General features: G+C 41.3%; 1 protein-coding gene across 1 annotated transcript; it reads right to left on the bottom strand.

The window, feature by feature from the left end:
- Positions 1–1,198: 1,198 nt before the first annotated feature.
- Positions 1,199–10,661, bottom strand: pick1 (protein interacting with prkca 1). The gene is made up of 13 exons (XM_084437937.1): positions 10,523–10,661; positions 9,852–9,925; positions 9,596–9,707; positions 8,231–8,359; positions 7,466–7,532; positions 7,242–7,331; positions 7,088–7,141; positions 6,872–6,934; positions 6,180–6,313; positions 5,602–5,694; positions 5,382–5,432; positions 3,095–3,239; positions 1,199–2,774 (listed from the first exon to the last, which is right to left on the bottom strand). Exons 2-13 carry the CDS (start codon positions 9,890–9,892, stop codon positions 2,500–2,502), a joined length of 1,254 nt encoding a protein of 417 aa, XP_084294063.1. The 5' UTR covers positions 9,893–9,925; positions 10,523–10,661; the 3' UTR covers positions 1,199–2,499.
- Between the last annotated feature and the right edge of the window lie 394 nt (positions 10,662–11,055).

Here is an 11,055-nt window from a genome sequence, read left to right as displayed (position 1 = left end):
GCAACATTTCCCGATTGGTTATGATTAGGTCACTAATCGGAAGTCGTTTCCACGATTTTAGTATATTTTATGTGACTATGCGACTATGAAAAAAACACGTGAAAGAAAACAAAGATTAAATCTAAATCATTGGGGAGTATTCAGTAAATGGTATGTTGATTCTTCAATTTACTGTGAAATGTGACTGTGCTTACAAGAGACAATATATCCGTCTAGTGGCAAATTATTTTAATGTCAGTAAATAGCTCAGCAATAAGTGTCTTTTAAAAAAGTATTTCCACCCCAGATGGGACTCGAACCCACAATCCCTGGCTTAGGAGGCCAGTGCCTTATCCATTAGGCCACTGGGGCGGGCGCAAACTCGACGCCCATGTTAAGTTTATTTAATGTGGTAGTGTGCTATTTCGGAGACATTTGGCACTACTTAGTTGTGGTTATGAACCCGATAGTCCAATCATGATTTATAATTTAATTGATCTTTCCAGTATTAAGCTAGGTGCAGTTTTTATGCAGGCACTCACTGTGCTACAGTGGAAGCCAATGGGACACCGATAAATGTGTTGGAAAAAACTATGATAGGCTAAATGTGCTTTTCGAGATGGGAAGCACTTGCTTTTATTGACCCGTCTCAGTATGCTCTCCTGTGAAATGTATCGCAATCAAATATTTGCAGGTGTTTGGCCTGACACTGTCATCCGTGGGAGCAGTGAAAATAAGTGCCAGGAAAAACTTATTAAGACATGCCAAACATGTAAAAATATTCGGATTGCGATACATTTGAGCATAGCCACTGAGACTGGTAGATTACACCAGTCTATGTTGGCTGGGCAATCCACTCTAAATTTTATTTTGCTGCACTGCTGTTTCAATTTTGCGGAGGATTAATTTGGGGATGGCTTGTAATTCTTTATCATGTCTCTGGAATGGTATTAGGAGACTGTACAGACAGAGGCTATTTTAATTGCTTAAATTTGATAATTGTCCATTCTCCTTCTTAAGTTACTGTAACCCTTACATTGACCAAAATCGCACACATAACAGAGAAATAACAAACAGGATGAAAACCCCATTGTAAGAAATAGAAGGAAGTATTAATTTTGAATAGCTCCATGTGAACTATTGCATGTAATCCTCTGAAGGAGCCCCAGAATGTAATTTGTCTCTTTATAGATGAGCAATAAATGAGACATATGCAAAGGAAACCACAAAACAATTTAAGAGCAAGCTTTCAGCACAAAGTAAATCAAATGGATATAAGATTAAGGTTCACTTGTTAATAGCCTTCACACATAGGCATATTGATCTTCCTTACATAATAAATATAATGTAGGTCCTTTTTATATAATACATTCCAGACCAGTTCATAAAGCACTCAGAAATAGTTAGTGTCTAGGGTGATGCAACAAAGTCATAAGATGTGATGGTAATATTGGGTGATGTTGTTGTTCCTAGGTGATACTGCTGCATCTACTATCCCATCATTTACTGTATCCATACTGCTAGCATTATTTAAAATAGTATGGATCTCTAGGTAAGCAACGTCACCCCTCTGTTGCTTTACAATTACAGAAAACTGGTATAACAAATAAAATAAAAAACACACTGTGCAATCATCTCTTTACAGAAGTGATGAACCATCAGCAGATTAAATGCTGGTTTGACGGGTCACCTGGGATATCCTCAAACCTATGAGTGCCTTTACCTGTCCTCTTTTCACCCTATACTTCATCAGTAGTATGTTTAGGTAAACCGTGAACTATCATAACCAAATAATATTACATGGTTTTCAAGAATGAAGATAGATAACATGTAAGTGTGAATAACAATGTAACATTAGGGCTTAGGAATGGAAAGAATCACTTTTCATTTGGTCAGCGGCCAAGAGCAACCTCTCCGAGAAGATACCTGTACAGTACCTTCATAGCCACTTCATATATTATTTAGCGGTCAATGTCACTGTCAGAGAACTGACCCACTGTTCAGATCACACTGCGGCCTAGAGTATCACGATTCCAACAGGACAACAGGTACAGTCCATCCATATTCATAGTCCACAACTGGAGCATCAGCATGCCCGCTGACTATACTGATTGGAAAATACACTTAGTCAGTTCATTCTGTAACATCTCATTCTGCACCGATTTAGCAATGATAGAGCCACTCATGTTCCAAGTGTGTGTACAGTAAGTCAGGCTTACAGGTAGGACCTGTGAAGTCAAACAAGAATAACATTTCATCATAGTAACTGTGATCGGTTTCAGAAAATGAGACACATCACTGTTTATGCAGTAGTGTCATTGAGAACCTACAGTAGTATTACAGTTAAGTAGCTGCACTGCACCGTTTTCCGGTGTATCGGCTCTGCTAAGCATTCCCACATGCGCTGAATTCTAACAAGGTGTTGGAACATCATTGCCAAATGAGCAGAGAGTGAGTCGTTTGTAGGCTTACAGTTGAGGGTAGATTGATGCTCCTTAAGACAGTAACATCACACACCTCTCATTCATCATCAATCAGCTTCTCATCAATCAGCTTCTCAGCACCGTTCTCTGCCTGTCTGCTCGCCCCACCCTGTCCTTCCTCTCCTCCGCCCCCCTCCTCCTCATCGTCCTCTTCCGTGTAGGAGTGTGTCTGGCTGCCGTAGTTGGTCATGGTGCGGGAGAGGTCCACCTCGATGGGGAAGACGTCAGCCTCCTTCAGAACGGCGTAGCACTCGTCATAGTAGCGCGACATGCCCGACACGAAGCGCTGCAGCTGGAACACAATGTCCTGGACTGGAGGGGGGTGTGGAGGATGATGGGAGGAGAGGTGAACGGGAGGATGTTAATAGTTACCCTACTAGCAGACCAAAGCAGACCGAGGGAAGAAAGAGACAGAGACAGTGTGTGTGACAGAAAGGAAGCAAGACTGGGGGTGCGAAGCATGCAAAGCATCGGACACTGAATGTTCGAAGAGAAAAGATCTGTCCATCTATCACAAGTGGACGGTGCCAAGGCAGCAGACCTATATGGAGAGAATATCTCACAAATGCTACAGAGAGAGAGAAAGAAAGAGAGAGAGTCAGTGAGAAATAGAAAAAGAGAAACCTGCTCACCGTGCTTCTGGTCCAGCAGCTCTATCTTCTCCAGCACGTCCTTCCTCATCTTGGCGAACCGGGCCCGGGCTTCCTGGCGGCACCGCAGCACCAGCCGGTACTCATAGTTGCCGGTGCTGACTCGGTACATGGGTTCTCCCATTGCCTACAGAGATAGAACACTCAGTCAATACACACAGGATACAAGTACATATGGAAAACACAATTTCAGCAGGAGAGAAGAATGTTTTTCTTCTATATGCTGACACTTGCACAGGAGATAGTGTGTTTCAATTTCCTCGGGAACCTTCCTTGTCCACCGGCCAATATGTAACCTGGAACGCCCCCTGAACTGTGATTTCCACCATGGAAACATCGGTAAATAAACCTACCAAGACCTGACCCTGATTGTTTTCGAAAGATGAAAGCCTTTTCTCCAAGGTGGCTACAGTTGCAGCGCTCCACCTTTTATATAAAAAAAAATTTTTTGCACTTAAAGAGCACATATCCACCCATATCCACTCATTGAGCTATTATGGTATCCACTAGCCTGGCTTCACGACCCTAATCGCAAAGCCAGGCTAGTGGATATCGGTGGATATGTGCTATTTAAAGGAGTAGTAAAGGAAAAATGCATATTTAGCCCTGTTTTAAGGTTACTTATGATCATATACAATGGTTCAGATCAAAATGTTGACAAAACTAGCACTTGTCTGATAATTGCTCTACCACCGTTTTGGTCATACAATGGATGTGGGTGGGCACCTTGAAAAATCTTTCAAAAACATGTTAAACTCTTGATTTCAAAGACAAGAAGCTCACCGAGGGGGTAATTGGTGTCTGTTGGTGTCAAATAAAATTTGCCGCAAAGTATGAATCCTGTAGGTTTTTATTGATCATTTTATGAAATCCATTGACTTGTATTGAAGTGACCGTTGTAGATGTGTAGATCAATCCGCAGAGGGGATTCAGGAAGCGGAACTACTTACGGTAGCTATTGTTATTGTTTATGTTGCTAGGCTACCTAGTTTGCGGAAGTTGACACATGTATGTGCTGCGACTAAATAGTTCTATGCTAAATATTTAAAAAAGCCTTTCCAGATGAACTAGAACCTTACTTTATGGCGAATTATATGTCAGAACCCCTCGGTGAGTTTCTTGTCTTTGAAATTGAGAGTTTGATGATTTTTCACGGTGCCCACCCACATCCATTGTATGACCAAAACGGTGGTAGAGCAATTATCAGACTTTCTCAAAAGTGCTAGTTTTGTCAACGTTTTGATCTGAACCATTGTATATGATCATAAGTAACCTTAAAACAGGGCTAGACATGCATTTTGCCTTTACTACTCCTTTAAGTGCAAAAAATATTTTTTGATATAAAAGGTGGAGGGCTGCAACTGTAGCCACCTCGGAGAAAAGGCTTTCATCTTTTGAAAACTGTCTTCACTTTGGTGAGTAACAAAATAATATTGTCTGTAGATGTGGTACTGCAGACTGAGTGAAATGGTGCAATGAATGGTTCCTGGCAGGGTGCTATACCGGGGTACAGACCCGAATAGTATACCGCCCTGGACCAGGCCTAACCCCAACACAACTCCGACCTCAAAATCAAAATGGCTGCTCTGCGCATCAACAATAAAGCTGTGTTCGGAATCGCTCCCTATTCACTATATAGTGCACTATATAGGGCGTCAGCCATTTTGTTTGTAGTGTCCGAATTCTCCACAGAATTTTTGTTCCCTATATAGTCCACTATTTATTACCCACAATTCACCTTGATTTGCAGGGAACAGTGCATGTACCCTACATTTTCTCCGTTCCCTAGGTAGTTCACTACATGGTGAACCCTATATAGGAAATAGGGAGTGAGGGAACGAGGAAACGATTCCGAACACATCTTATGTGAAAGCTGAAGTAATACCGTAATCTCTTATTTGTGTCTCATTAAATCAGTCATACACAGAGCGCTATCCAACTTCTATCAGTGGACAATGTTGACACGGTGTTTGTATGAGCAAAATACTGCGTAGTGCGTTGATATCAACTGGAATTGCTAACAATGGATAACTTGGCTAGAACTACAAAGATCAGGCTAAAGTGGGTTTTACAGTATGTTGCTGCTATGTTAGCATGCAACATACTGTAAACATGTATAGTATGTTAATGTTGTTTCTGGAACTTTGTCAACTCGGGTGTGACATCATTCCCAACTCCAAATTCCTACTTCCCAGGCAACTGGAATGCAGCCGAACAGGTGAGGGGGCTACTTCTAGAATAACAGAGTTGAGGGGGCTACAGTACTTACAATGCAGCTGTACTCCTCGTCATCCATCTCCTTCACCTTCAGGCAGTAAGACTGAAACACACAACAGACTGACTGTAACTCCAATCAACCACACACAGTTAGACAAATCATTGGGGAACATCAAAAAAGTTTTATTAAACTGAATAGTAGTGCAATCACACAAAAACTAGCCCTTCTTTAAGCCACGTTTCAATTGAGTCTACTTGTAGTCTGCTCTCACCAGGTACTCAAACTTGACGTCCAGGTACTTGCGGATAGTAAGTTTGGTGTCTGGTATGGCCTTGTGAAGATAGGTGTTCAGGTCATGGAGCATCTGGATAGCCAGGGACAGAGGGAGGGACATGACTGGTTAATCTTTAAATTGCCAGTTACCGGGTAGAGAAGAGGAGGTGCATAGTCAGAAGTATGACAAACCACCGTATATAATAGCCTAAGCCGTGAATAAAAACATTTGGGGTAATTCAAACATTTAAACCAGTTTCAAATAGATTTGACATTGCAGACTTGTTGAACAAGTCCTCTGCACACCTGAGTTGTATTTTAAACTGTTCTGTCTTGTCCTTGCACCTTGTTTATTTGTGGTCCATTTATTGTTATGCACCAAAAGTCCAAAGCAAATTACTTGTATGTGTGAAAACCTACAGTACCTGGCCAAAATAAATCTGATTCTGACTTAGTTGTGGACAGATGTGTAGGAGAGAAATATAAATCATAAAGGCTCTAATACACTGTCTTGGCTTGCACATGAAAGCATTTTTTACTATGGTCGCTTTTTTCATTTGAAGAATTGTAACTCACAGGCTTGATGGTCTTTAGAAGCTGAATGCCATATTTCTCGATATTGCGATGGGCCTCAGCGAACTTTACAAAGGCCTCGCTGGCTGCAGCCTGAGGCTCTCGCACCCCGATCACAGAAAACACGTCTCCAAACGCTGGACGAGGGCCAGGCACAGAGCGGGAAGAGAGAGAGTTGGGGAGAGAAAAAGAGAGAAGGGTGGAGGGTAGAGTGAGGAACACTAGAGGGCACTTGTGTATCATAATTGTTATGATAGTTAAAGGTGCTACAGATTACATTTTTATGCAGACGAATTAAAAATAAAATTCTTACAAGGCTTGTGAGCCAATAGTATTACGACTCCTGATCATTCCCAACACAGAGATACCGCGTGGTACCAACGTCATTATGACTCAAGCCTTGTTAGAGGTGGAAAACAACCCTCAGACATCTCAGACAGAGATAAACACAACATTCATTTTGGACCCATCAACATCTTTGAAATTAAAAATTCCTAATCAATCTTTTTTTTGGGGGGTGGGTGGGCAATACTTTTATTCTGCACCTTTCTAAAAACTTTGTGGATGTATTATTTATTTATTTTAATGATTTGTCTACATAAAACATTAGTGCTAGTTATTTCTAGCACCTTTAATGGTCATTTTGTGCTTTAATGGTCATTTTGTGGTAGGTGAGCCATGCTATGGCAACTCACCTCTGTGAGTCTGAGAGAGTTCAAAGAAGGCTCTGAGCAGTCTCTTAGTGTGCTCCATCAGGCCTAGAGGGATCAAACAAGAAGAGTGAGACAAACAGAAGCCCATGGCTTGGAAAGAGAACATGATTAATGCGCTATATACCTGTACTGTACACCTTCAAATTATATAGGGCCTTAAACCTTGTGAAAATGTATGGCAAGTTTACATCAAGTTACCTTTGTATAGTTCCGCAGTTTTTTCTAGTTCCTCCAGCCTCTTCACCAGCCCATCTGAGAAGTTGAAAGGATTTATGTGAATCGGTTGTCTCCCTACAGTTCAAGATTATAACTCACTATCTCTGGACCAGATGGACAGGAGTCCCAGTCTCACCATTGCAGAGTATGGCCCTGCTGAGCCCCAGGGCGTCTGCTGTGCCTGAGCTCATGTTCTCCACCAGACGATGCTTCACCTTCTTCAGCACTGGAACATGGAACACACAGATTAACACAGAACATTCTGAAAAACATAACTCAGTACATTAAAAGTGTCTTTGTCCCTCTCTAGCAGATCATCTCCATCTACTGTATGCATGTGCTCTGAGCAGCAACAGTTACCTATGTCCAGTGACTTTCCCTGTTTGGGGTCTGCTTGCAGTTTGTTGTAGTGGATGGTTGCTTCTCCCTACAAAGACAAGAGTAGTAGTAAGATGAGTATGAAACTTACTTAGAGGTAACACCTGAAATTAAAACGTACAAATCATGGAAATAAAAACCACCACTTAATTATCTTAAGAAATGTCTTTAGTTTAATCATCATGATAACATATAACTCAAATACTAAAAAACTATTACAACACAGTGACAGCGGGGATGTGTCATGAAAAATGTGCAGGCCTCAATGGCCTATTGTAATCCTTTGATACAGAGAGAGGACCACCACTCCCCATCTGCCTAATCCTCTGACCAGACTCTGCTGAGGACAATGGAGATCTAAAACAACACTGCCACTCTGCGCTGGTGACGTGATGCCGACTACTTTAGAATATTATTCTCCTCTTGCTAACAAGGCTATACGCAGGTCCCTCTCTCTGTCTAAAGGTGGGACAGAAGCCTGACTCTGATCTGTATGGTAACCATATAATACCCCTGGGAATATCTAGCGATAACTGTAAGTATCTTTCTTCATATCATATGAATACCTGAAGCCAGTAGGGATAATATTTTGTGGTGACTTGAATGCAATCTAGTGGATGGACTTCCACTTCAACTAATTGGCTTGTACTATAAGTATTCACTCATTCTAGTGAGCTTTAGAGGTATTCAATAATGAGACTCTACTGTTCAAACTTGATGATGTATGTGACTCCATGCCCTGTGTACCTGGACGGCCTGAATCATCTTGGCCACCTCCACCTTGGTCTTGCCCTTTACAGGTTTACCGTTCACCCCTGTGATCTCATCACCTGCTGCGAGAGTCCCTTCCAGAGCAGCAGGAGTGTTGTCAAAGACCTGAGAGAAACACAGAGCCCTCAAGTCACACAGGAAGCTGATCAACAGCTCTTTAATTAATCCACCACACTGTGACCAGGCAGAGATCAGCGTTTCAATGAAGTATCTGTATAGAGGCTTTGCAATCGTGTTCTAAAGTACCTTGCAACCACACCCAGAGCCATGTTGGAAGAACATTGACAAAATGTGGAAGCAAATTCTATTGTTTTATAGAGTATAAAGACAATTTCTTCCCATGCAATAACAAAATAATCTCTGTAGTGACATTAGCATTATACAAGTTTAATGTGTAGCCAGAGTCAGATTGAATTTAGACAAAACATTGATGGAGGAAAAGGAAAAGTTAGACTATAGAAAACCAAGGTGTTCTATGAAACATCTAATCACAATCAACACTTTTGCAGGCAACAGGATTCTTTGAATTACATCCATTACAGTACATTGCCCCCAAACTGTCACAGTTTGGCTCTTCTCCTACACAAACTGGCATTAAACTAGCACTCAGGTTGGCAAATTTATTTTTTCATCTTTCAATCGTGTAGATTATCGCTGCCTGATTTTCACTTCTCAATTGAGTCCATCACAATCAACACGTAACATTATATACATGTGACATTTATGTGACACCTACCGGTCTTTTTCCCACTGTTGACTGCTCATGAGTTGACACATCTCTCACACCTTGTCTGACATAAACTTACTTCAGTTTAAAAATTAAAATATGACTGCCCTCATAAACATTGCACATATGGCTTTCTTAACATTTTGGCACTTGGGCACCTCTGATTCAAACTGTTCACACTTCTCTCTTTGGTCTCTTTACCCCCATTGGTTAGTTATTTACGTTATTTATTTATTTAATTCATGCATGGCGTAGCCAAGGCTACTATATGGGCCACAATATGAAATAGTTTTTATTTCATTAACAATATAATGAGACAGATATGGATTGATCCCCCTATGCAGGGGACTGCAGTTGGCAAAAACATGTAGCCTAGGCCTATATGCCTAGCGCGAGTATAATTTTAAAAGACGTTCCTGTTTGTGAAATGATAGCCTATAGGAATTTTAACAACATCAGCATGTTTAAAATACTAAGATAAAGTAAAGGTGTCAGGGTCACTGAGCGTTATGGTAGCTCCCACTTCGACATTTCTAATCTAAACTTGCTTGTCTTCCAGCGGTTGTCTTCCAACATGTCTTCACATACTGTACATTGTGGAGGTTTGGGGTTACCTGTACAATGTAGAGACAGGGGCAGTACTGTGCCCCGCCACCGATGCTGATCCCGATCAGGTTCTGGGCGTCCTTCTTCAGGGACACTGTCCCTGGGACGGTGGGGATGCCCCTGTTGGATCATAACAATATTAACAGACCTAACTAGACGTCTCAGTCGATATCTTCTCCATTTATATCATCATCATCATGGTAAAAAAAAAGAAGTATGAATTACACAGCTAACATTAGCTAATTTATACAAATCACAACTTACAGTTTGTCCTCCTCCAGCTCATAGTCCATGTCTGTGAACATTCCAGGCTTGTGTTTATGCTGTATAATATAGGCCTGTGGGTTAGAAAAGTCTAGGCTAAATCAAAAATGTGGAGAAGCAACAGGAACTGACATAGCAACCTGGCAGTACTTCATCAGTGGCAGGGCTGTGTACAGTGTGTAAAGATCTGTCTCTGGGTTGCTGAGATTCAGATAGCTAGCTACAGTAGTTTGTATGCATAGCAAGTTAGCTAGCTAACAACCCCCACAGCCAATTTATAATTGCGCGATTACCCCTCCAACATTCGGCTATCCTGTCTTGTTCCTCCCCTATTTGCTAGCTAGAGATAACGTATTAAATGTAGTCTGCAGTGCAGACTATGTACTAGCTAGGTAACAAAGGCATAGAACTACCTAGCTAACTATGAAATTGTTGTTAGCTAGCAAACAATGCTTGCAAAGCTATTAGCTTCAACAGGAACATAGGGTAGTTAGTCTAGCTAGCTAGCATATAAATTGTTTTGCAAATTACAGCAAATTATCAAACAAGAGAAAAAAACATAGTTATGCAATAAAATTAAACTCAAGCTTAGCTTGGCGAACGATAGCAGCTAACTAGAACTAACGTTAGTAGCAGCAGGTGCATTGTAAACAGGGATGGGAACAAATTACCTTTGAATGGTCCGATGCAAATATAACTCACGCGTTATTTGCTCTACACGGACATCTATTGCGCTATATGATGCCTTTAGATGAATAAGATGTTTCACAAAATGTAGCTACATTGTATTGAGTGATTCATATCTACACCATTCTAGACGGCGTTTCTGTTTACTAGCTAATCCACGTCACTGCGCTGACGGTGGCGGAAGCTGAGAGAGAGAGAGAGAGAGAGAGAGAGAGAGAGAGAGAGAGAGAGAGAGAGAGAGAGAGGGAGAGAGAGAGAGAGACGTCCACATTCTTCCATTTATCTCTTTATTTTATTTTATTTTAATGTATATTTAATCGTAGGCCTACTTATATTTTTGTTTTATTTTGTATGTGTCCCATGCCAATAATTTGGATTGGCCTTTGAATTGAATTGAGAGAGAGCAAGAGAGAATTTGACAGCTCCAACTAATTTTGGGGAGGCACGTCGCTTGGTAAGTAGAGGTTCACTCTGCCTCGGGTCCTGTGCGTTTGTCTCTCAGCTGTTTGCGCTGACG

The sequence above is a fragment of the Borostomias antarcticus genome (genome assembly GCF_949987555.1).
Source record: "Borostomias antarcticus genome assembly, chromosome: 5".
NCBI classification, from domain to species: Eukaryota; Metazoa; Chordata; class Actinopteri; order Stomiiformes; family Stomiidae; genus Borostomias; species Borostomias antarcticus.
The sequence above is the reverse complement of the archived record's forward strand: the minus strand, read 5'-3'. Positions and strand labels throughout refer to the sequence as shown.